The sequence below is a fragment of the Myodes glareolus genome, chromosome 6, assembly GCF_982192425.1.
Source record: "Myodes glareolus chromosome 6, mMyoGla1.1, whole genome shotgun sequence".
NCBI classification, from domain to species: domain Eukaryota; kingdom Metazoa; phylum Chordata; class Mammalia; order Rodentia; family Cricetidae; genus Myodes; species Myodes glareolus.
In genome coordinates, this window is record NC_142031.1 from 9,193,883 (window position 1) to 9,220,439 (window position 26,557).

Below are 26,557 nucleotides of genomic sequence, written 5' to 3' on the forward strand. Positions count from 1 at the left end.
CCTTAGATCTTGCTCTAATTTTTGGAAAATGCAAGAGTGAAGTATTCATTTACCCATCCGCCCATCCATCCACCCATCCACCCATCCATCCATCCATCCATCCATCCATTCATCCACACATTTATCCATCCATTCAGTGTTGGTCACCTCTTTTTCATCACTGTAGCCTGATACCCTACAAGCAGCATCATAAGGGGGAAGAGTTAATTTTGACTCACATTTTGGGGTACAGCCCTTAGTAGAGAAAGCATGATGATAGGGGTAGCTTGGTCTATGGCAGTAACAAGGAAGCAGAGAAAGGGGAGTATTGGTGCTCATCTCTCTTCTACCTTTTTTATTTACAAGTTTTTAAAATCAGTTTTTATTTACATGTACGTAGGTGTGCCAGCTTGTCTGTATGTGTACCATGTGAAAACAGCACCCCGAGAGGCCAGAATAGGTGACGGATCCTCTGGTACTGGAGTTACAGGCAGTTGTGAGTCACCTGGTGTGGATGCTAGGAACTCAACCCTGCAGGAGTAGCGGTGATCTTAACCACTGAGCCCATCTCCGATGGCTGCTTTTCTCTTTCTGTTCAGTCTGAGATATCGACTCATCTTTTCCTCTGTTTGTGCTCTCTGGAAAGCTCTCTCGAACAGACGCGCTCAGAGGCGTCTCCTTAATGCCCTAGGTATTCTCTAGTCCATTGAGGTTGACCCTTGCTTCCCTTTCTCCTTCCCTCCCCTTCCCCCGTCTCTCCCTCGCCCTCCCTTCCTGATGGGGTCTCCTGTAGTACAGGTTGGTCTCAAACTGGCTGTGTAGTGGAGGAGGGCCTTGAACTCCTGCCTCCCCTGCCTCCACCTCCCAAGTGCTGCAATTGCAAGCCTGTGCTGTCACCTGGAACTTAGACAGTGTTTGTTGAGTAGACTTTTGTGAAAAGATGAAGAACCGGTTTCAGAATAACTGTCGGGTTATAGACAAACACACAGGTCAGGTCATCTTGAGTAGCATTAAGTTCTGTGCAGGGTTGAGCATGGCGGGTCACATTTGTGATTCCAGCTCTCCCGAGGTGGAGGCAGGAAGGCCAGGAGTTCAAGATGAGTTTCAGTCCAGCCTGGGAAAACAAACAAACAAACAGATGAGGTCTAAGAAGACATAAAGCAGCTGGAGATGTGGTTCAGCGCTTAGGAACCCTTGACTGCTCTTGCAGAGGAGTTTGGATTCCAGCACCCACACCACCACTAAGTAGTACAAGTTGTCAACTTGTACAACTATCAATCCTCCAGAGTGGTCAGAAGGAGGAAAATATTGTTTAGTTAAAAAGTTTGCATTTATTTGTTTTGCGCGCGGGCGCGCGTGGGAATCAGTGCCCTTCCCTTCCACCGTGTGGATGCTGGGAATTGGACTCAGGTGATCTGTCATGGCTGCAAACTCCTGTACTGGTTGAGCCACCTTGCCTGCCCAGGAGTTGAGTTTTAATAATAGTGGGGAGGGTGGTTTAAGCAGGAAAGGTGATAGTCAAGGGGTCACTGTGGGTGGGATGAGACGGAAGGTGGATGGGAAGCAGGGCGTTTTTGAAGGCATAATACTGTTTGAACTAGGTTCATTTATATCCCTATGCTCACCTGAGACTCAGTTTAACCCACCTTTGAAATGGGGCTGGTTGAGTTGTCGCACATTAAGCCACCCAGCATCCCGGGAGGCACCCGCAGCTCTGCAGGAGCGGCTACTGACGCTAGGGGGCGTTCCATCGACGGCTCGGTGCTCGGCTGGCTAGGCGCAGGCACATAGCCTTTCGATTGGTCGGGTCTAGCGTCCCAGCCAGCGCCATTGAGGAGTGGCGGAGAGGAAGCGCCTGGCAGAACCGGGCTAGGGCGGCAGCGCTAGCGATAGCTACAGCTACAGTGACAGGTAGGGAGGCGGCGGGCAGAGCTGAGGGTCTGACGAGCAACTCCCACCGCAATCGTCCCGGCTGTGCTCAGACGGCCCAGCTCGGGGTCCGCGGCAGCCGGCCTCTCCCGGAGCCCGGGCGCCCTCGCGGGGACCCCGGAGCCCGAGTGTCGTCGGCGGCACCTCAGGCCCGGGCTCGGGGCACCGGTCCCTGCAGCCTGGCGACACCTCTAGATTGTGGGTGTCACTCCTCCCGAGGTCTGAACCAAACGTGCCAGTGTCCCTTCAGCACACCCCCAAGAGGGGAGTCATTCCATCCCTCAGTGCCTTCATCCCCTCCTGGGTCACCTCTGGGTGGGGACATCAGGCCTGGTCCCTGGGGTTTTCCCTTACCCACTCCACCTCCAGGTAGAGCACCCTTCGGCTTCCTTAGTAACTTACAGCCATCTTCTCTAGGCTTGGTGACTCTGTCCCCTGCTGCTGCCAGGCTTGGGGTTCTGACAGCTGACGGAGATGTGGGAAGGCAAGGGAAGCTTTGCATTCCTGTGGAGCCCTGGCCTGACACCCGCTCCGAGTTGTCCCCTTGAGATCGAACCCCGGGGATCCCTCAGCTCTCAGTACTAGCTACCTCATAGAGGGACTCCCCGGGTTCAGTTGCCAATGCTTCTTCCCCTTCCCGGGTCTGGCCTCGTCTCGGGAGGGGCCTGGCTCAAGGTCATGTCCGGCTGTCTGCCCAGGCTGTGGTCTGAGCCCGGATCCTCAGTGTCACCTGCCACAGCGGACAGGGGAAGCCAGGTGGGGGTTATTGCCGGGCAGCTGCCTAGAAGTCCTGATGGACCCGAACATATAAACACTGGGATTCTGGCCAGTCTGGCGGTCCTTCCTGAAACTGATTCCTTCAGGGAATCCTTGAGGTGGCCTCAAGCCTGGTCTACATGCTTAGCAGAGCTAATGGATGCTTTCTGGCTTGGGCCCCAATTTACTGAGCTGAGGAACATCTTAGGGCGCTAGCCGCCCATGCCTTTGTAATGTCTACTTTGTGTTCTTCCACGCTGGGAGTAAAGTACAGTAGGGCCTGAACTTGGGTATAAATGACAGTAGTTTCCTGAAAATGTAAAATTATTTTGCAGTTGTGTTTGTGGTCAGGGGACAACCTGTAGGAGTGTTCTCTCTTTTCACCGTGTAGGTTCTGGGGATTAAACTCAGGTCTTGAGTTTTGGTAGCAGCTACCTTCACTCTCTGAGACATCATGCTGGCCTGACACTGGTTTCTCTGTGCTGGGAAAACATCTGCATTTGGCACTTCAGGGAGAGTTGGCATTTAGGGCCGAAATTAATGGCAATAACAAAAATAAAGAGTACTCCAGCCTTGGCTGGGTGCCCAGGACTGTTTGAGGCTCACATAGTAAAGCAGGCTAGTCAGTTTCACACTGCGTTTTAATAGATTTACCTTTTTAAAATGACAATAGAGAAATGTTTTTGGTTTTTCCAGACAGGGTTTCTCTGTGTAGTCCTGACTGTCCTGGAACTCACTCTATAGACCAGGCTGGCCTCAAACTCACAGATCTGCCTGCCTTTGCCTTCCAAGTGCTGGGATTAAAGGTGTGTGCCACCATCACCCGACTAGCATTTTTGATTAACAAGAAAAATTTATTTTTTGTGATCTCTTTAAACAAATACTGAAGAGTCTCTCCCAGATTCTTAGTGTTATATCTGGAGCCATTACAAAAAAAAAAATCTTTTGGAGGAAATAAGGCAAGTATTCTGCAAATTTTAAAAATGATATTATTATTTAGATAGGGTCTCAGTATGTGCCCTGCCGGCTTGGAACACCTCCCTATGTAGAGGTAGACCAGATTGACCTTAAAACTCAAGCATTTCTGCCTCCATTGTGCTAGTATTAAAATTGTGTGCCACCACCCTGAATAGCTAATTGTTCATTTATCTATCTATCTACCTGTTTATTTATTTCTTTATTTTTCGAGACAGGGTTCTCTGTGTAACAGCCCTAGCTGTCCTGGAACTAGCTCTTGTAGACCAGACTGGCCTCGAACTCACAGAGATCCGCCTACCTCTGTCTCCTGAGTGCTGGGTTAAAGACAGGTGCCACCTCCGCCCAGCCTAGTTAATTGATTTTTAACTGTCCCTGATAATAAATCAACCTTGCAGGAAGTGCTAGATATTATGGAGAAGTAACTATCAGTCTTCCCTGGAGACTGGGTTGACCTTCAGGGGGCTTTTGCTTTGGGTCTTCTTTGTGTTGATAGCTTTTCCCTTGGGGTGAGTGTATCTTCTGGCACTAAGATAACTCACTAGTCATTGGGCAAAGTCCTTGGAAAGGATCCTGAAAATAGTCTGGTTCCAAGTGGGCCACCTGCCACAGGAAATCTGGAATGTCTGGTGTGGTGGCGGATGATCAACACGAACGGCCTAGAGCAAGATTTACAGCTCAGAGTTCTAATTGGAATCCACTAGCCCAGTGATCTGAGAACCCGCCTGAACTGTAGTTTCTGTTTGTTTGTTTTGAACTGTCCTGGAACTCTCTATGTAGACCAGGCTGGCCTCAAACTCATAGGTCCCCCTTTCTCCGCCTCCCAGTGCTGAGATGCCCCGATTAAAGACACGGACTAATAATATTCTTGACTCCTACTTCAAACTTTTTGTTTGTTCATCTGTTTCAATCTCTCTCATGTTAACCTTTATAAAAATCATGTGTATTTATTGTGTGTATGTGCATTTACGCCTGTGTGTGGATGTGCCCATACCACAGCTTGCATATGGAGGTCAGAGGACAACTTTCTGAAGCCAGTTCTTTCCTTCTGAACGCAAACCCTGAGGTTGGCAGCAGGTGCCTTTATCCTCTGAGCTATTTGAATGGTCCTCATGTTAACCTTTTATAATAGTAAAAATCATCTATATAACCTTAGACAAAATATTTCTTTTTAAAATTTAGTTTATATTATGATGTTTTATCTGTATGAATGTCTGTGTACCACGTGGTGCCTGGTGCCCATGGAGGACCAAAGAAGATGTCAGATCCCCTGGAACTGGAGCTACACATTTGAGCCACAATGTGGGTTCTGGGAATTGAACCTAGTCTCTGGAAGAAGAAAACCATCGAACCATCACTTCAGCCCCCCAGGCAAACCTTTTACAAATATTTGCTAAAGTATCACAGTTGTACCAGATGAAAAGAAACCGACTTTAATTGCCAATATTTTGATAAGCTTTAGCATGTTTGTTATGTATTTAAAAGAATAGTTTATATTTTTTTGTAATACTGGTGAGCACAATATTACATCACTTACTGTAATGAGCAATTGTGGTTCAGTACTGAATCTAAGTACTGAGCCCATAGCCGGAGGATTTCTGGTGTTCAGCTAAAACTCTTCATTAGGTCAGCATCTTCAGGGTGTTTAGTGATAGGGCTGGGGATGTAGTTCAGGTGCTGGGGTGCTTGATAGCACGCTTGAAGCCCTTGGATCAGTTCTCAGCACCACACAACCAGATGTGGTGGTGCGCACTTGTGATCTCAGCACCTCTTCACCTCGAGTCAGAAGTTCAAGCCTTTATCTTCAGCTGTATAGTGAGCTTAAGGCCAGCCTTGGGTATATGAGACCCCGGTCTGGGGAAAACAAACAGGATGAGTGACTAAACACTGTCTCTCCCTCCCATTTATATGGTTTTATGAATGAGCCTATTGCATAAATTTGCACATTTTAATTAGGACACCTTAACTAGTGTTGTAGAGTGTGAATTTCATTCATACAGCCTCTTGAACATTTTTGCTTTGATCTAGGTTCCTGCTTCTTAGCATTTGGGCTGAATGAGTCTACTCTGTGGGGTTGTCATGAGCACTGTAAGATGTTTGGCAGCTTCCACAGTCTCTTGTCACAAGATAGCCACAGCAGCATCTGAAATAGCAGTAATCAAAGATGTCTCCACAGGGCCAGAGAGATGGTTGGGGGATTAAGAACCCTAGCTCTTGCAGAGGATTTGGGTTTGGTTCCCAGTACCCACATGGAGGCTCACAACCTTCTGTACTCCAGTTCCGGGGACCATATGCCCTCCTTTGGCCCCTACAGGCTCCTGCATGAATATGACACACATACACCTAAAAGGAGTGTGTTCAGATGTTGCCAGATTGGCCCTGTGAAAAGCCCTGACTAAGACAATCTGATCCCAAGTCTCGTCCCCAAAGGAAGTATTTCATAGAACAGTTAATTTAGAAGGCCCAGCTTCCGATTGCAGGTGATTTTCAGGAGGTTTCTGGTCTTCTGTTCCTCCTGCGCCTCCGGAAGCCTGCCTCTTGCATTTTTCCACCTGCAGACAGGTAGAACAGGATGCCAACAGAGGAATACATTCAGGTTCTGTTTTGTTGTTTTTGAGACAGGAACTGATTATTTATCCGTGGCTGATTTGGAAGTCTAGACCAGGCTGGTCTGGAGCTCACAGGGATCCGCCTGCCTCCACCTTCCAAGTGCTGGAATTAAAGGCGTTGTCTTACCACACCCAGCCAAGCTGTTGTTGTTAATTTCCTTTTTTCCTCTTTTATAGATTCTGTGACCATGAGAGAGAGAAATAAAGATTGATCCATGATTTCTAATCACCTTTTCCTGAGGAAATAGTCATGTTGGAAGGTCTTGTGGCCTGGGTTCTCAATACCTATTTGGGGAAATATGTCAATAACCTGAACACTGACCAGCTTTCAGTTGCACTTCTCAAAGGTAAGCACACGTCTCTGCAGTAAAGTATGGCCCGCCTGCCTCTCTGTCTTCCTTCCTGCCTTCCTGCCTTTTTTCCTTTCCTTAACTAATTAATTAAATGAAGAATTTGCATTTTTTTTGTTTGTGTGTGGGAAGATAGTACATGTGCCATGGTTCCCGTGTGGAGGTCAGAGGACAGCTTGTGCAAGCCGGCTCTTTCCTTCTACCATGTGGGTTCTGTGGCAGGTGAAGGTATCAGACTCAGGTTAGCAGCCTTCCTGGCACCTGCCCTTACCCACCAAGTCACCTCACCTACCCTAGCTTACCTGTGGGTTTGTGTGCGGTAATATGATGCATGTTTGTGTACAGGTGAGAGCGCATGGGTGTGTTGAGAGGCCAGAAGTCAACTTGGGGTGTCTTTGACACTTTCCGTCTAAGTGTCTGAGACAGGGTCTCACTATACAATCCTGACTGGCTAGCTAGGAACCGACCATGAAGACAGGCTGGTTTTCAACTCAAAGATCTGCCTGACTCTGCCTCCTGGGTGCTGGGGTTTATAGGTGTGTGCAACATGCCCAGCTATTTTTTTTTTTTTAAAGCAAAACAGTAAGACATATTGCTGGTGACTGCTTTACCCCAGTTAGGTTTTAGCTTTCTGGACACAGCTGCTATGTCATGATAGTGGTGTTGACTTTGGCTTCAAACTTATTAGGTGATAATATTGAAATTCTGAGTCACAACTTCTTTAGCAAAAGAGGGCAATATTCCTCCTATGGTTGCTGTAAGGATCACATGGAAACATTCCTAGCCTGTTTCACATAGACACAACATAGGCATCCACTAGAAGTTTTAAAGTATTTTACCTCAAGGTCTTTGATGGAATCTTTTTTTGTTTTGTTTTCAAGATAAGGTTTCTCTATAATAGCCCTGGCTGTCCTGGAACTAGCGCTTGTAGACCAGACTGGTCTCGAACTCACAGAGATCCACCTGTCTCTGCCTCCCAAGTGCTGGGATTAAAAGCATACGCTACCACCGTCTGGTTTGATGGAATTTTTTGAGAACTTTTTTGCTTAGTAGTTTTCTTTTCTTTTTTTCCTTTTTAGGTTTGCTTTGGTTCTGGGAATTGAACACAGAGCCCTAGGGAGACTAGACTCGTGCTCTACCACTGAGCTATTTCCCCAGCATATTGTCTTGCTTAGAAGTAAAAGTACTCAAGGTTCGGGGCATGGTAGCCTTTGCTGGTCTGCACATGGTACTCTCAGTTCTTTAATTTGATGTGGGAATTGGAAAGGGGCATCTTTCACCCTTTTCTTTTTTAAAAATTTAAATTCTCTTTGCTCAGCTCAAAGTGGAACTATTTAATGCATGTAGAGAAAGAATATAGTTTGAGCTAGCTAGGCGTGGTATACACCTTTAATCCCAGTACTTGAGAGATACAGGCAGGTGGATTTCTATGAGTTCGAGGCCAGCCTGGTCTACATCGTGAGTTTCAGGACAGCCTGTTCCACATATGGAGTATGTAGAGGAGTAGAGGGACTGGAGAAACGGCTCAGTGGTTAAGAGATCTGGCTGCTCTTCCAAAGGACCTGGGTTCAGTTCCCAGTATCTACATGACAGCTCACCATTGTCTGTAACTCCAGTTCAGGGATCTGACTTTCACACAGACATACACGCAGTCCAAATACCAACACACGTAAAAATTAAATGAATAAAAAAGCAATGTAGTTGCATTTATATATTTTGTGCATTTGTGCATACACATGCATGTGTATGGAGGTTAGAGGGTGGCGCTTTGGGAGCTGAACCTCTCTTCCTACCCTGTGTGTGTGTGTGTGTGTGTGTGTGTGTGTAGGTTAGAGGGCAACTTTGGGAGTTGATCCTCTCTTCCCACCCTGTATGTTCTAAGAGTCATATTCAAGCTAGGCAGGAAGAACCTTTACCCTTTGAGTCATCTCCCTGGGCTTCCTGATAATTTTCACTTTGTAGCCCTGGCTCATTCTGACACTGTGAAGTCTCTGCCAGCTTCAAACTGGTGGTGATCCTCCTGCCTCTGCCTCCCAAGTGCTGGAATTATAGGCATGCACCACCACATACAGCTTAGATGTAATATATCTTTTTTTTATTTAAATTTTTTCTTCTTATTTTACATCCTGATTGCACTTTCCCTTTCTTCCTCTCCTCCCATTCCCTCCCTCTGCCTCTCCTCTACCTTCAACCCCTATCCACTCCTCCTCTGTAGCCGTTCAACAGAATATATCTTGTAACAACTGCATGAATTGTTAGGGTAACTTTTCTTACATCCTCTTTAAGGACTATTCTTCTCTCTGGCTTTTAGATCTATGGATAGAAGCTGGGTGTAGCAAGGCATGCTTTCAGTCCCAGCACTGCAGAGGCAGAGGTAGGCTGGTGTCTGTGAGTTCGAGGCCAGCCTGCTCTACATAGTGAATTTCAGGACAGCTAGAGCTATGTAAGCAGACCTTGAACTAAAAAAATAATTTAACTGTGCGTGGTGGCACATGCCTTTAATCCTATCACCTGGGAGGCAGAGGCAGGCAGATCTCTTGGGAGTTTGAGGGCAGCCTGGTCAACAAAGCCAGTTCCAGGACAGCCAGGACTGTTACACAGAGAAACCCTGTCTTGAAAAACAAAAACAAACAAAAAAATTTGTGGGATGAAAGCTTTAGGAATGTTTTTTTTTTCATAACTGCTATTAGTTATGAAAGAACTTGACCCCTTTATTAAGAACCCACAACACAGTGCAGTGTGTGGGCACTCCTCTGAACTGAGGGACTGGTCTTGAGAGGAGCTGACAGTATTTACCTGTCTTGACGTGGTTGAGTAGGGATTGAGGGCACAGGGTGCTAGCTGGGAACAAGTTTGTTACTCTGATCTAGTAGCTAGTATTTACTGTTGTAAATGTCTGGGGAGACACAGGAGACAGTGCTCAAGTGGCTGGACTGCTGCAACGGGTAAGGGGCGGGGAGAAGAGGTTTTTTTTGTTTTGTTTTTCTGAGCCAGGGTTTCTCTGTGTAGCCTTGGCTGTACCGGAACTTATTCCATAGAACAAGATGACCTTGAACTCACAGAGATCCACCTGCCTCTGCCTTCTGAGTGCTGGGATTAAAGGTGTATGTCACCGCCGCAAAACTGTATTTATATATCAGACTGTTTGTGTCCAGTTGTAACATTTGTCTTAACATGAACAAATTACTCAGTTTCTGCAGGTGAGAAGTTATTAACCACCCCACAGGGTGGGTCAGAGCGCTTAGAGCTGTCAGTGCAGGTTAGTCCTCAGCATCCATCCTCAGGATGGTCAGCATGCTATTGGCTGTTGGGTGGGACTTCAGCGGTGGGCTGTGCTCAGTCCTCAAGTAGTTAAAATGCCAGGCTGCAAGAGCAGCTGGAGGCCAGAGTTCACACCTGATCAACACTTAGCAGCACCTGCTGTGGTTGGACTGTGGCTCTGGGCTTGGGACTCATACCAAAAGCTGAGGCGCCAAGAGTCAGACTCAAGCCTGACCAGTGCTTTCCTCACTTACAAGCTGCATGTGACGTGTGGTCACTGAAGACCTCTCTTCAGTGACCTCTTCACCCTCTCCCCCTCTTTCCACCCCAGGTCGACAGACCTTCTATGGCCTCTAGTGCTACCCCCTAACCAGCTCTGAGATTTCTAAGCACACTGTTTGTCTGCTAAGCCTTGTTTTCTCATCTCAAAGTAACCAACCCTAGTCTGGACTGTTTGGAAACTTCAAGCATTTAGTACTGACAGAGCTCAAAAGCCTCTGATGTTGTTGGAGCACAGGTTGTGCTTTGAATTTTTTTTTTGGTTCTTGGAAACAGGACTTCACTGTGTAGTCCTGGCTGTCCTAGAACTTGATCTGTAGATCAGACTGTCCTTGAACTGGCAGATAATCTGCCTGTCTGCCTAGGATTAAAAGCGTGTGATACCACCACCTGACTTTAATTTTTTTTGTTCTATTTTGAATATTTTTAAAAATTAGTTTTCCTATTTCACATGCTCCTTTCTTTCCCTTTTCCTTTTCTTTCTATTCTGTTGATTAGTTGGTTGATGGGGGTGGGGTGTGCCCCACATGGAATAGATGGGTGTCAGAAGACAGCTAAGCTGGTGGGAGTCAGTTCTCTCCTTCCACTGTGTGGTCCCAGTGATCAGGCTTGAGTTGTTACACCTGGTAGCAGTCAGCTCTCCCATCTGGATTCTTCAAATAGCTCAGGCTGGCCTTAGACTTGCTCTGGGGCTGAGGAAGACTTTGAATTTCTTCTTCTTCCTTTCTTTCCTTCTTTCTTCCTTCCTTCCTTCCTTCCTTCCTTCCTTCCTTCCTTCCTTCCTTCCTTTCTTTCTTTCTTTCTTTCTAAGATTTATTTATTATGTATACAACATTCCTTCCATGTGTGGCTTCAGTCCAGAAAAGGGCACCAGATCTCATTATAGATGGCTGTGAGCCACCATGTGATTGCTGGAAATTGAACTCAGGTCCTCTGGAAGAGCAGCCAGTGCTCTTAACCATTGAGCCATCTCTCCAGCCCTGACTTTGAATTTCTGATATTCCTGCCTTCACATCGCAAGTGCTGGCCTTACAGGTGTGCTCACTTCTGCAGGTCTGCAGGTCTGAGGTGGAACTGGCTCCAAGTGTGAGGGAGGAAGTGCTCTACCTATTGACCTGCAACCCTAACCTTGAAGTTTTGATTTTTGCTTGGGAATGCCTAAATAGTATATCTATATAAATATTTTAAAATCAGAAAATGCCCCCAAACCTTAAATATTTGAAATCTCAAGCATTCCAGACAGGGATATTCAACTTGTCTTTCTTTATCTTGTTATGAAGATTGAGATAATACACGACTGGAGAGACGGTTCAGCAGTTAAGAGTACTGGTTGTTCTTCCGAAGGACCCAGGTTCTATTCCCAGCACCCACACGGCAGCTCACAACTGTCTGTAACTCCAGTTTCAGGGGACTTGATGCCCTCTTCAGGCCTCTACATGCACCAGGCACAGACGTACATATATACAGGCAAAACATCCATACACATAAAATAAAATTAAAAATCAAAGTGTATTAGTTATTTTTCTAGTGCTCTGAGGAGACACAACAGCCCACTTAACTAACAAAAGAAAGCAATTACTTGAGGGCTTGCTTCTAGTTAGAGGGCAGTCCATGGTCAGCACGGCAGGAAGAATGGGAGCAGGCCAGTAGGCGTGGTGCTGTCACTGGAGCAGAGAGCTCTCATCTGATCAGCAAGTTGTAGACAGAGACTGGGCCAGACGTGGGCTTTGCAAGCCCACCCCTAGTGACACACCTCCTCCAACAAGGCTACACCTCCCAACCGGTCCTAAACAGCCCACCACCTAGGGAACCAGATATTCAAATATAAATGCTTATGAGGGCAAACCACCCCACATATATTAAATATTTAAAAATATTTTTTTTATCCATTTGAGATTGTAATTATATGGTTTACCTTTTCCCTGTCCTCCTTTTCAGCCCTCCCATATCTCCCTCTTTGCTCTTTTGAATTCCTGGTAAATGTGTGTTTTTTAATGCGATAATCCAGGGGCTGTGGTTATAGCCTGGTGGGAGATTAGGAGGGCCTGAGTCTGAGGTCTACTGTTTGGGGGGAAGAGGGATAATGATAGAATATTTTGCACACAGTAAGACCTCACTGAGTGGTAGATGCTGTCACTATCATTGTCCCACCGCAGCTGTAAAGTCCCTGTCCTCAGAGCTACTTACCTGCTGGGGAGGCAAATTAAACAGCAACACGGCAGCCGTTGCTAACTTTAGCTAGAGGCAATAGCTGGATATGAAGGCTGGCTCCTGTAATCCCAGCGTTTGAGAGGATGAGGCAGGAGGATTGCTGTGACTTGAAGGCCAGTCTGGTGTACATAGTGAGTTCCAGGCCAGTCTGGGTGACTAGCCTGTGAGACTCTGTCTTCAGCTGCAAAAGAAGTTACATTATGCATTGAAGTGCCTGGGAGAGGATCCTTTTGTTCTGTCTGTAGGGCCCGGGGAAAGCTACTGTGGGTGGCTTTTGAGTGAGCAGAAAAGGGTTTCAGTGGGTTGCACAGGAGGGGTCGCCACGCTTCATGTGGAGTGAATCCCAGGAGCAGGCACTGGGGAGTCAGAAAGTAGAGGCTTTGTCATGCCAGGATTCTGCACTTCAACCCCCACCCCCTTGGTTTTTGAGCCCTCTTCAGCCTGGTCCTTTAAATGACCTGGAGCAGAATGAAGACAATCTGGTCACTAAAGATGGCTGGGAAAGTCCCCTGAGGCCTGAGTTCATTACAGTGTCAGTGAACACATCTCTGGCCAGTGTGGGGTGAGGCATTTTGGGGCGAGCAATCCCTGAATAAGCTAGGAAATTGTTTGTCTGGAAATCAATAAGTGGCGTCTGGCCTTGAAAACGCCTAAGTCATTTGGGTGCTTTGCTGCCTGACTCTCAGGAAGTTCTTCTTAGCAGGGCAGGGCCCTTCCCAGCAGGGCAGGTCGTGGGCACACATGAGTGTGTGTGTGTGTGTGTGTGTGTGTGTGTGTGTGTGTGTGAGAGAGAGAGAGAGAGAGAGAGAGGTGGGGAGGGGAGACTAGTTTTCTTCTATCTTGAACCTTTTTTTTTTTTTTTGCTGTTCTTAACTGTTGGCTTGCTGCAGGCTTCTGTTTCTTCTCTTTCCTTTCTGAACCTGCTGTGCTTTCCCTGCTTCAGCTTCTTTAATGTTTTATGTGTGAGTTCCTTCCACTTCTCTGAGCAGTACAGCAGCCAGGGAAACCCAGGAGCCACCTGCTTTGGTGCCAGGTTAGCATATGGAAAAATAAGACCATTCTCAGTGCAAATGAGAAAAGAGGCCAGGGCGTGACTGCTGCACATGGAGCACTCACCACACATGGAGCACTCACTGCACGTGTGTGAGAACCTGTCTTCTATTCCTAGTGCTGCAAAAACAAAAAGGGAAACTGCTTGTCTCTCTGAAAGTCATTTTCACCTAAGGAGAAGATTTTCTGATTTTTTTTTCTCCTTTATGATAATTTTCTCTTCACCTTTGGAAGTAGGTTTATTTTACTTTAGTTTAGTCTTAAAGCTGTGATGTGGGGACCCCCCCCCCCCCAAAAAAAGATACTACACTTAATCTGCCAAATTGCTAGGTTTGATCTCTTTAGATATGCAAATAAATGCATAGTCATTTATCTGGGAAAGTACCGGCCTACATCATTACATCTTTGCATTGCTTTGACTGCCTGGCTCCTGGGCCTTTCTACCAGCTGATGACTGCTGTCTGTATGCCCTGTTCTCAAAAACACCCATCCCAGACTGATTCACGTGGCTCAGAAATGGGTTTGTGTTGTGCAAACAGTTTTATCATTCCAAGGCCCTCTCCTCAGCAGTTTGTGGCTAGGGGTGACGTCTTCCTGTGGCCTTCAGAGTAGAGCTTGGTTGTATATGTGCAAAGGAATGGCCAGCACAGTCAGCTGAGCCCATGTGTCAGCCCTCCCTCACTGTGATGAAATACTTGGGATGATTAGTTTAAAAGGGGGAAAGGTTATTTTGGCTCACCGTTTTGGTTCATATGGGTTGCTCGGCCCTATTGCCTCTGGGCCTGTAGTGATGGTGGGAGCACCTGGCAGAGCAGGCCTGCTTACCCTGTGACAGATGGGGAGCAGAGTCAGTGAGGGGCCCGACTCTCAGTACTCCTTTTGAGGCTATGTCCTCAATACTCTAACTTCTACCAAGTAAAGGCCCCGTTGCTTTCCAGTAGTGTCTTGGGTTGGGATAATTCCTTAATTCATGGACCTTAGGTGGACATTTGGATCCCAATGGTAGCAGAGCTGGAGCTGGCTGCCCTGTCTTTGCACATTCTGCTCGGAGTCGTTGTACAAGTTGGCCCTGTTCTTTCTGACCAGTTACTGTGCCTCAAGGAAGGGAGGTATAGAGAAACCATTTGGTCTCATTAGAAAAAAAAAAAAAAGAATACTTTTGGGTGACTGGTTTTATTTAGTTAGTTACTTTTTTTTTTTTTTTCTGAGATAGGGTCTCTCTATAGCCCTGGCCATCCTAGAACTAACTGTATATATAAACCAGGCTGGCCTCACAGAGATCTGCCGGCCTCTACATTTCGAGTGTTGGGATTAAAGGTGTGCGCCACCACTGCCTGCCTTCAGTTTTATTAACTAAACCCATGGGCTCTCAAGCATTTTGTGACCTATGATCAATTCTGGGAGAAGGCATTGCTGAGGGCTGGGACTGCTTGTTAAAAACCACAGCAGACTTTTTTTTCCCCTTGAGACAGGGTTTCTCTGTGTAACAGCCTTAGCTGTCCCGGAACTAGCTTTTGTAGACCAGGCTGGCCTCGAACTCAGAGATCTGCCTGCCTGCCTCTCAAGTGCTGGGAGTAAAGGTGTGCGCTACCACTGCCTTGCTAGATTCTTGTGTTTTAACCTCAGAGATTCTGATTTGGGGGATGTTGGTCCAAACCCAGGAACCTTTGTTACATCTTAGAGAGCCAGAAGATGGCAGACAGTCTTGTGGAAACTATTAGTCTAAGCTAAGCTAGGGGTCTTCAAACTAGCCATCATGCCAGGTCTGACCTGCTAGCTCAGGATGGCTTTTACTAATTTTACTAATATTAATTATTGTGTGTGAATGCTTCTGTGCAAGAGGTCAAATGACAACTTGTGGGAGTCTGTTCCCTCCTTGTACTGTGTGGTTCCTGGAGATTGGATTTAGATCTTCATGCTTGGCATCAAGCGCCTTTATCTGCTGAACTATCTTTTTCCTTATTTAACGGCGGCTGGGGGCAGGGGGCATGTTTGAGACAGGATTTGGAGCCTGTTCTGGACCTGGAACTAGCTCTTGTTACACCAGGCTGCCTCTGCCTCCTGAGTGCTGGGATTAAAGATGTGTGCCGCCACCACCTGACCTCTATTTATTTTTGAAACAGAGTCTCATGTAACCAGGCTAACACAGAATTTTGCTATGAAGCCTAGAATTATTTTAAATTCCTGATCCTTCTATCTCTATCTTCCAAGTGCTGGGAATTCTGTCTTTCATTTTTTTTTTTGAGACAGAATCTCTAGCCCAGGCTGTCCTTGAGCTCACTGTGTAGCTGAGAATGATCTTGAACTTCTGATTCCCTATTTCTACCTCTGAATTGTGGGATTACAGGAATGTACCACTATGGAGGTGTTACATTTCCTTTGGTGGGGATCAAACACAGGGTTTTGTATATGGTGAGTACCATTGAAACCCCTAGTTGTCCATTACATTTTTAAACTTTTGAAAAAATGAGGAAGCATGGTGGCACATGCCTTTAATCCTAGCACGCAGGAGGAAGAGACAGGTGGAGCTCTGAGTTAGTTTAAAGGCCAGCCCAGTCTACAGAGTGAGTGCTAGGACAGGCTCCAAAGCATATACCTTTAGTCCTAGCTACTCAAAAGGCTAAACTAGAGGCATAGTTATGAGTTTGTGGTCAGCCTGGACAATGTAGTGAGTGAGACCCATGAGTCAAGAAAAGAAAAGGAAGTGACAACAAGACAAGTGGGTAAAGGTGCTTGCTGTTAAGCATGGCAACCTGAGTTCTGTCCCTGGAACCTACATGGTGGAAGGAGAGAACTGACTTCTGCAAGTTGTCCACTGGGACACACATAACATGCACACACATGTACAAATACACCCAAAGAAATGTAATAAAAAGCTTTTAAAAATGAATGCAATTGTCATAATATAAAGTCTTAAATATTTACTGTCTGGCCCATTACAGAAATAGTTAGGATCTTGCCTAAGCTCTTCCGGCCTCTGTGCTTCAACTGTCATGCGTGGCTCAGAGTGGGTGGTCAGACTAATACTCCAGACAGAACCCTTGGGCTAGTGGTGGCATTGCCACGGCCATTACCCTTTAGTGCTCTGTGCACAGCCAACAGCAGTGTCTTTTGTAGTGAATAGTGGGGGGGGGGGGCCTTGTTCCATCCGGCCCGGATCGCTTTACCTGAAATAATTACACGGAAACTGTATTCATTTAAGCACTGCCTGGCCCATTAGTTCTAGCCTCTTATTGGCTAACTCTCATGACTTAATTAACCCATTTCTAATAATCTGTATATCACCACGTGACTGTGGCTTACTGGGATGAGTCTAACCTACGTCTTTCTCAGAGAAGAGAGTCATGGCGTCTGCCTGACTCTGCTTTCTTTCTTCCAGCATTCTGTTCTGTCTACTCCGCCTATCTAAGCTGTTGTTCTATCAAAAGGCCAAGGCAGTCTCTTTAGTTGACCAATGAAAGCAACACATAGAAAGAAGACCCTCCTACATTAGTCTTTGTTGGATGAACATTTCATGGTGTTTTGTTTTTAGGTGCTGTTGAATTAGAAAACCTCCCATTAAAGAAGGATGCCCTGAAAGAACTGGAATTGCCATTTGAAGTCAAAGCTGGTATGTGGAACCAAAGGAGGGAGGAAGGTTTGGGATTGAGTTGTTTGGGCAGGAGAGTCAAAAGCCCTGGAGTTGGTATCTGCTCGACCAGGAAGTAGACAGGAAGTTTGAGAGCTTGCATCAGTTCATACAAGTTTCACCACATGGGCAGGTGGATCTCTGTGAAGTCTAGGCCAACTTGATCCAAATAGAGGGTTCCAGGCCAGCCAGGACTATGCAGTGAGACCCTGTCCCAAACCAACCAACCAGTCAACCAACCAACCAACCAACCAACCATCCTAACATCAGAATAGTCAGAGAATAGGACTAGGGATGTAGTTCAGTGGTTGAACACTTGCCTAGCATGCACAAGGCCTGGGATTCCATCCGTAGCATTACACACACACACATACACACACACACACACACACACACACACACACATACACACCCCACACACACCCTTAAACACAGAAAACCACAGGATGATTATAGTAGTTATATATCTGGTATTTTTTTTTAAAGCATTTTTTTACAATTATTTGTGTGTGGGGCTGGAGAGATGGCTCAGTGGTTAAGAGCATTGCCTGCTCTTCCAAAGGTCCTGAGTTCAATTCCCAGCAACCACATGGTGGCTCACAACCATCTGTAATCAGGTCTGGTGCCCTCTTCTGGTCTACAGACATACACACAGACAGAATATTGTATACTAAATAAATAAATATATTTAAAAACAAAACAAAACAAAAAAAACCAATTATTTGTGTGTGTATGTGTGTGTGCGCGCGTGTGTGCGTGTGTTCATGTGTGCCACAAGCAAATATACTGACAGATAGGAATCTGAAAGCTTCAAGAATGCTGACACTGGTCATTTCCAGAAGAAATTCTTCAAATATTGAAGGAGTAAGAGGAACTCTTTAGCCAGGCAGTAGTAGCGCACACCTTTAATCCCAATACTTGGGAGGCATAAACAGGTGGGTCTCTGTGAGTTCAAGGCCAGCCTGCTCTACAAAGTACAAAGTGAGTTGTATAACAACTCAATTCCTGTATAACAGGAATGACTGTTATACAGAGAAACCCTGCCTCAGAAAAAGAGAGGGCGAGAGGGAGGGAGAGAGAGATGGAGGGAAGGAGGGAAACTTTTGGAAAATTGATGGTTTTCTAATATTGTATTCTCAAACTTGATCTTGTTTCTTACAAAAAGTGAATAAGATGTATAAAGTTCTGTCTGTTAGATGCTTTGTAGCCTCTTGCACACTCAATTTGTACTACCACTGTGGCCCAGCATGGCAAAAGCATGCCTATAACCCAGCTTTTGGGAGGAAGAAGGAAGGTCAGGCTTTAGGACCAGCATAGGCTCTATACAACCTTGTCTCAAGCCAAATAGATAACCGCCACTGTGCACTAATTCAGATTGTTACAAAGTTCTGTTACAAATCTTATTTTTCTAGAGAAAACTCATTTTTCACTATTGTTTTGTAAAATATTCCCATGGTAGTGAATGTTAATCCTAGAGCCTTGTACATGCAAAGCAAGTATTCTATCACTGAACTGCATTCCCACCCCCAGTATTCTTAATTTACTGCTGGATTAGACCATCAGTCATTTGTATTATCATTAGAAATACCATTGTGAGGACAGGGCTATAGCTCAGTGTAGAGCCCTTGCTGAATGTGCAATATTTGGGCCTTGAACATGAATATATAAAGGCCTTAGTTTCTTCCTCAACCACATACATATAAAGGAAAATACCATTCGTAATGCTCCACCTTGCTTTTTGAGACTGAGTCTCACTATGTAGCTCTGGCTGGCCTGCAACTGTCACCAGGTTGGCTTCAAATTCACAGAGATCCTCCTATCTCTGCCTCCCAAGTTCTGGGATTAGAGACGTGCACCACCATGTTCAGTGAGCTGCTTTTATTAAGTTGAATTTAAAGGTTTGGCTAAAATGGATGAAGTTGGGAAATAAGTGTATTTTTACAGGCCAGGTAGCTCTGAGCCCGGGTTCTTGTTTCTTTATGCATAAGCTGTGTTGTCTGTTTTAGTTTGTGCTGGGTATATTCAGGGTTAAATATATAAGGATGGTAACTCCGACAAATACTTGTCAACCAGCCAATTATTAACAAGAGATGAGTTCCGTGACCATGGTCTGTGAAGGTGGGTGGCATTGGAAGAAAGACACTTCATAGACATTCAAGGTGTGGTCCAGATGGAAGAGGTTTGCATAGTAGATTATATTTGATATGAAAAGGACTCACTAGGCATTTTTCAGTTTAATTCATGGTAGCTGGTTCTTTTTAATTAATTAGTTTATTTATTATAATCTTGCTCTTACAGACCCTACCCTAACACTAGTTTCATATATGTAGGAGGAGCCTGATTGGCTACCCTTGAACTCACTTTGTTCTCCAGGCCGGCTTTGAACTTGCCATGCCCCTGTCTTAGTCAACTGAGTGCTGGGATTATAGGCATGCCCCGCCACTGCTGCACGCCACTGCTGCCCGCCACTGCTGCCTTGCTGCTGTCTGTTTTTGTGATTTTTTTTTCTCTTTTTTTTCTTATGGTGCTGGGGATGGAATCCAAGACCTTGCTCCTACCAGAGCTAACCTCCCCCCCCCCCCCCACCACCACCATCTTGGACTTGTGTTCCTCCTGCCTCTGTCTCTTCGGCATTTATTAAATGGGCACGACAGTTGTCAGGTTTGTTTTTAAGAAAATAAATAATGGTAAACGTAATATATGTGCTTTAAAGGGAGCTAGAAAATGTGTGGGTGTCTAATGAGCTTTTTTTTCTCCTCCTAGGCTTGATTGGGAAAGTGACCCTTCAGATCCCCTTTTATCGCCCGCATGTGGACCCCTGGGTGATCTCCATCTCTGGCCTCCACTTAATTGGTGCCCCTGAGAAAATCCAGGACTTCAACGATGAGAAGGAGAAGCTGCTGGAGAGGGAGCGTAAGAAAGTGCTGCTTCAAGCCCTGGAGGACAGATGGAAGGCAAGGCTTAGAGCCGCTGGGCGTTAGGGGGCCTGTGCTGTCCTCAATAGTGAAGGGTAGCCCGTGCTGACACAGGCTCTTTCCATTGCAGAGTGAGCGGCAGCAGAAGGGAGAACCCTACTGGTATTCTGTCACTGCCTCTGTCGTCACGAGGATTGTGGAGAACATTGAGGTGAGCCCTGCCAACCTTAATGAGGACACATGAAGGGTTTCTGAGCCTTAGATGTGTTTTCGCTTCTGAGTTTTCTTTTCTTGTGGGTTTTTGTGGTGTGGTGTGTGTGGGGGCTGGCTGCTCAGGTGTGCCCTTCTGGAGGCTGTGCCAAAGGGAAAACCTGCAAAGCAAGTCCTGCGCTGTGAGGCGGACCCAGGTCGTCTTTGCTTCAGGGGGTGTGAGTTGGCATTTCCATTTGACACCCCCCACACACACCACCACACTTTCTTTTTTAATGTTGGAGTCTCACTTGCTAAAGGAGTTATCACCTCAGAAGCCAGATACTTAGGTCTCAATGACTGTTTTTGGGGCAAGTCATTTAGCCTCTCTGGTCTCAGTTTTTTCATCTACAAAATGAGGGAGACGGGGTCCCCATTGCCTAGAGTATTGTGAGCTATGAATGGCCACTCAGGCATCTGACCTTCACTGATGTGTCTTAGGGAAGTTGTATGCACTGCAGTGCCGGGGCTGCGTGTTCAATCATTAGGAATGGAATCAGGGGATGCAATCCGTCAAATGGCACAGACAGCCCATACTGAAAGTCTCTAGGGTTCTCTTGCAGTGTGTTTAGTGTGTGCTGTGTTCCTCAAAAATATGATCTGAGGTTGTTAGTTTCATAATGTGGATGAAAATTTGATGTACTTGATTGAGGGCACTGATTTTTTTTAGAAAATGTTATTATTGCCGGGTGGTTGTGGCACAGGCCTTTTAATCCCAGCACTTGGGAGGCAGAGGCAGGCAGATTTTTGTGATCTTTTTTTTTTTTAAAACATTAATGCCTTTTCTTTTTTATGATTTATTTATCTTTTATTTTATGTGTATTGGTGTGAAGGTGTCAGGTCCCCTGGAACTGAATTTTCAGACAGTTGTGAGCTACCATGTGGGTGCTGGGAATTGAACCCGGGTCTTCTGGAAGAGCAATCAGTGCTCTTAACCGCTGAGCCATTTCTCCAGCCCAGATTTTTGTGGTCTTGAGGCCAACTTGGTCTAGAGGGTGAGTTCCAGGATAGCCAGGGCTGCACAGAGCAACCCTGTCTCAAAAAACCAAAAACCAAACCAAAACAACCCCCCACCCAAAAAAAAACCCTGTTGTTATGTGGTGTGTGTGTGTGCACATATTTTCTACAGCAAAGGAACTTTTTCTCATAAAAACTTTATTTTTACACATGAGTTTATTTACTGGGGTGGGAAGCACATGTGGAAGCCTGAGAATATGCTGTGGCAGTTGGTTCTCTCCTACAGTGTGGGTCCTGGGGATCAAACTCAGGTCTTACCTTATCTTAAGCACCCTTACCTGCCTCGCTCTCTGTTGATCCCAGAAATGTCTTTCTCGAGGACTGGAAGGTCATTTCTCTTCGGTGTAATCACAGGCATGGTGTGGCCTCTGCCTTGAAGTGTTGCTCATCATGTGTGTGCAGGTCTCATGTAGAGAAAGCCACTGCAGCAGGTTCATGAGCGAGGTGGGTGTGTCTTTGCCACACTCCTCATCCTCTGAGCCTGGGGGCGGTGATGCATTTATGCCATTTAGGGCTGAGGACCCCGCCACCGCTCTTTACAAAGTTTTATTTACTTATTTGTGTGATGTGTGTGTACATTTGGAAGTCAGAGGCCAGCTTGAAGAGTTTGGTTTTCTCCTTCTACCACACGGGTCCTCGGGATGGAGCTCAGGTCAACAGCCTTGATGGCTGGCAAGTGCCCTTACCTCCGAGCCACCTCACTGGCCCATGTTATGATTTTGACATCAGTGTTAAGCGTTGGTTTTTCTCCACATTGGTCTCAATACTGTGATGACTTACTGGTGTTTGAACTTCTTTCTTTTCCTTCTCTGTGGTGTGTGTGGTTTATGTTTGTTGGGCATGCACATACATTTGAGGTGGTGCCCTTGTGTTCATGGGTGTTGAGGCCAAAGCAGGATGTCAGGTGTCTTCCTCTATTACTGTCTGCCTTGTTGCTTCATGACAGGGTCTCTCCCTGAGCTAGGAGCTTAATATTTTGACTAGGCTGATCCAGGATCTGGATCATCAGGTCCTGGGATCTGTCTGTCTCTGTCCCCTCAGTGTTGGCAACACAGGCAAGTGCAACCATGCCTGACTTTCTGTGTTGTGTTGGGGATTTGAACTTATTCTCATCCTTGCAAAACAATTGTTCCTACTCATTGAGCCATCTCCCCAGCCTAGTTTGTATTTTCATAATGTCTAATGATGCTGACCACTTTTCTTTTTCTTTTCGATTGACCGATTGAAAGTGTATTGATCGCTGATTGATCGATTGCTAGAAGCGCAAAAGGAACTTGAACCCGCGTCCTCTGGTACTAGAGCAGAGCGTTAGGCGCTCCTAGCCGCCGAGCTACGGCTCAAGCTGCTGATGCTGACCACTTTTCTTGACCACATGTGTATATATATATATATTTCTTTCCCATAGTGCTGAGGACTGGACTCAGGCTCTTGCACATAATAAACACACACTCTACTTTTGTGCTACTCCCAGGCCCAATTGTTTATTTTTAATTCACTGAGCAGAGTGAGCAAGAAGAAATAAACACACGTGAGATTCACAGACCTTACGTGCCTTACTGGTTTTCCTGGGCTCAGATTCCTAGAGATAAGCATGGCAGGATTGACTATCTGGATTCAGTGATGTTGTTCTCTCTCTTCTCTCTAAAAGTTCTATTTATTTATTATTATGATATGTGTATGTAGGGTATGTGTGCGGAGGTCAGAGGACAACTTTCTGTTGTCTATTCTGTTGCCATCTCTTTGGCCCCTGGTATTCCTGTGTTTAAATGTTTACATTGACTTCTGGAATGATTTGATGGGAGCGTTGTAGTCTTCCTGAGATAACGTTCATGGAAATGAACTATCATTCTTGAGTGGTTTATGATTGTGTCCCCTTGGAACTTCTAGCACAGTGGAAACCTGTGAGCAGATGCCATATGTGGTTGGATGCCACCTATAGGATTCTACCCGCAACACCTACTAAAATGTTTTCCCTCTCTCTCTTTGCAGTTAAAAATTCAAGATGTTCATTTGCGCTTTGAAGATGGCCTTACCAATCCCTCTCATCCTTTTGCATTTGGTGTCTGCATTAAGAATGTGTCCATGCAGAATGCTGTAAATGAGCCTGTGAGTATGAGATCTGACCATGGACCAAAAGTAAAACCCTGCTAGGAGCCCCTAGTGTTAGGTAAACAAGTCACACTACTTCCCCACCTATGTGGGTGTTTTCTTCCTTCCTTCCTTCCTTCCTTCCTTCCTTCCTTCCTTCCTTCCTTCCTCCCTCCCTCCCTCCCTCCCTCCCTCCCTCCCTCCCTTCCTTCCTTCCTTCTTTTCTTTCTTTGTTATTCAAGACAGGATTTCTCTGTGTGCTTTGGCTGTCCTGAAACTCACTATGTGGACCAGGCTGGCTGCAAACTCACATCCACCTGCTCTGCCTCCCAAGTGCTAGGATTAAAGGCGTGCACCACCACCTCCCTGTCCTATGCATGTGTCCTGTGTGTAGGCAGCAGCTGATTTGCTGGGAAGGATAGCAGTTACTCTTCATTGACCTGTTGCATCACTTTGGTTTTGTGCACAGAGCAGCTGAGGTGCAAAAAATTCCTGTCAGCAAAGGATTTCATCCTCCGTTTTTCTTCTACTTTGTCAATCACCAAGGAAACTTGTTCTGATTAGTTTCATCCACTGCCTGGGAATGTCTATAATGGTTTCCACACAGTCCCTTTTTTTTAATAAAGCTATTAGGTGACATTTTTGTAGTGATTTAAACTACCTGATAAAACACTGCTTCTCCACACTCTTTAGATAGTCTTGGTTTTTTGTTTTTAAGACAGGGCTTCATTATTTTCTACCAGGATGGCAGGCCTATACTATCATACCTGGCAACTGTCTTAATTGATCGCATTTCCTATTCTAGAGTCAGATAACACCTTACTCTATAAAATAGAGTAAATGTTCTGTCAGGCAGTGCAAAGGAGGTTGATATTGTTGACGAAGAAAAGTTGACAGATTATTTCAAAGTTTGAGATGGCCTCATGGCGCTTAGGCCAACCTTGAACTGGATATATAATTCACTAAATATCTCCTTAGGCTTCTCATCCTCCTGTATTCACCTCCTAAGTGCTGGGAGGTGAATACAGGACCATGCCTGCCTCAGCATCCTGTAATTTTTATTTACTAGGACAGCTGTTTATAGCTTTTGAGGCTTTGTGTGCTTGTGGATCCAGCACCTACTGGTCTTGACAGGCACTGGATATACATGATGTACAGATATTCATACACATAAAATAAGAAACAGAAGGATGTGATGGCACATGCCTTTAACCCCAGCACCCAGGAGGCAGAGGCAGGCAGGTCCTGGGTTCAAAACTAGTCTGGTCTATGTAGTGAGTTCTAGACCAGCCAAGGACAGCATAGTGAGACCCTGCCTCAGAATAGAACAAAACAAAACAAAAATGAAGATTGCATCTGCAGCCCTGAGGGTCAGTGTGTGCATATCCCTCTCCATTCTGAGGGTCAATGTGTACACGCCCCTCTCCATCTGAGGCCTTGTCTCCTCTGGCTGTTCTTTTTTTAAATTCTTCTTCTTCTTCTTCTTCTTCTTCTTCTTCTTCTTCTTCTTCTTCTTCTTCTTCTTCTTCTTCTTCTTCTTCTTCTTCTTCTTCTTCTTCCTCCTCCTCCTCCTCCTCCTCCTCCTCCTTCTTCTTCCTATTCCTCCTCCTCCTCCTCCTCTTCCTTCTCTTCTTCCTCCTCCTCCTCTTCTTCTTCTTCCTCCCCCCGCCCAGACAAGTTTTCTCCATATTTTTGGTGGCTGTCCTGGAACTAGCTCTTATAGACCAGGCTGGCCTCGAACTCACAGAGATTCGCCTACCTCTGCCTCCTGAGTGCTGGGATTAAAGGCGTGTGCCACCACCACCACCCGGCTTAATTTTCTTCTTACAAGAACCCAACTCATTTGCTTTGTATCTACACTCATCCAGGATGGCTTCATTTTAATCTGATTCTGTCTGCATAGGTGGTGTTTACAAATAAGGACACATTCACACTTTTGGGTGAACGTGACTTCTTGGAAGAGGACTCTGTCCAAACCGATACTCTAGTAATATTCCACGATTCCTTTTCAATACTTAATTGACGTCCCACTTCAAATATGTGTTCATGCACGTGTATCCATACTGTTTCTCTGCCATTCGGAGTTCTCATTTAGGAATGGAATCACTGCCCCCTGAAGATAGCAGGCCTTTTGTGCTGACTCAGTTGTTTGTATGAGATTTACAGATTTTTTTTTTAAGTTTTTTCAAGATAGGCTTTCTTTGTATAACATTAACTGTCCTGGAACTCACTTTGTAGACCAGACTGGTCTTAAACTCACAGTGATTCACCTGCCTCTACCTCCCAAGTGCTGGTAGGTACTAAAGGCTTGTTCTACCACTGACCAGTTGAGATTCACAGATATTTTGACACGCCCCTGCCCAATGATGTTTTGTTTGTTTGCTCATAGTATCTTTGATATCTTCCCACTGCTTCTTCTATGTAAAAATATTTGTGCACTTTGCTATTGCCAGCTGGTTGAACTTGGTTTGTTTGTCTATTTATTTGTTTATTTTTAAGGCAGGGTCTTACTTTGTACCCCTGGCTGTCCTGAAATTCACCGTATAGACCAGGATGGCCTTTTTGCCTCCTGAGTCCTGGGATCAAAGATATGGGACGCCAGGCCTTGCATGCATGGAGTTTGAGCTGTATGAGAGTAGACTGTTTTCCTTCAATCTTGTATCCCTTGTACCTTGCAAAATGCCTGATGTGTGACACTGAGTGAACAACAAATATCTGAGATTAAAGGTGACCATCCTATTTTCCTCTTCTTTCTCCCTCAGGTACAGAAACTAATGCGGAAAAAACGATTAGATGTGGCTGAGTTTAGTGTCTACTGGGATGTCGATTGCACTTTGTTGGGGGATTTGCCTCAGGCGGAGTTACAGGTATGTTCTTGCTGAGACTTTGGTGTAAGATGGTACCAAAGGAATGTGGTGCAAGGACCCTGATTTGCTGGCCGTGGTCCCTTGTGCTGTCCCTCTATAAGCATCTTCTGTCTAGAGTGTGCCTGAGATGCTTACTGTGTCTTCAGGTTTGAACTTCATATGTACCACGGCTTGTGTATTTGAACTTGGATCAGGATGCTTGTGGATGTTTTTGTGTCTTTTTATGTGACATTCTGTTTTTTTTTAATTTAATATTTATTTATTTATTTATTTTTGAGGCAGGGTTTCTGTGTATAGCTTTGGCTGTCCTAGAACTCACTATGTAGATCAGGCTTATTTCAAAGTCACAGAGATCCTTCTACTTCTATCTTCCAAGTACTGGTATTAAAGGCAC

At 45.6% G+C, this 26,557-nt stretch overlaps 1 protein-coding gene and 1 long non-coding RNA gene across 7 annotated transcripts in view; one reads left to right on the top strand and one right to left on the bottom strand.

Moving 5' to 3' along the window:
• Nucleotides 1-319: 319 nt before the first annotated feature.
• Nucleotides 320-1,735, bottom strand: LOC146894082 (uncharacterized). Its single transcript, XR_015002100.2, has 2 exons — nucleotides 1,626-1,735; nucleotides 320-1,093 (listed from the first exon to the last, which is right to left on the bottom strand). It is a non-coding gene; the product is annotated as an uncharacterized LOC146894082 (long non-coding RNA).
• A 45-nt stretch (nucleotides 1,736-1,780) lies between these two features.
• Nucleotides 1,781-26,557, top strand: part of Vps13d (vacuolar protein sorting 13 homolog D) — a 222,268-nt gene continuing 197,491 nt past the window's right edge. For all 6 annotated transcript variants that reach the window (XR_015002163.2, XM_085690301.2, XM_048461274.3 and 3 more), the window contains exons 1-7: nucleotides 1,781-1,890; nucleotides 6,426-6,595; nucleotides 16,932-17,009; nucleotides 19,791-19,981; nucleotides 20,073-20,153; nucleotides 23,198-23,314; nucleotides 26,059-26,163. Coding sequence is in view for 5 of the 6 variants with exons in the window: in XM_085690301.2 (XP_085546427.2) it covers nucleotides 6,499-6,595; nucleotides 16,932-17,009; nucleotides 19,791-19,981; nucleotides 20,073-20,153; nucleotides 23,198-23,314; nucleotides 26,059-26,163 (669 nt within the window). In the remaining variant the exon portion in view is untranslated. The remainder of the gene's footprint in view (nucleotides 1,891-6,425; nucleotides 6,596-16,931; nucleotides 17,010-19,790; nucleotides 19,982-20,072; nucleotides 20,154-23,197; nucleotides 23,315-26,058; nucleotides 26,164-26,557) is intronic.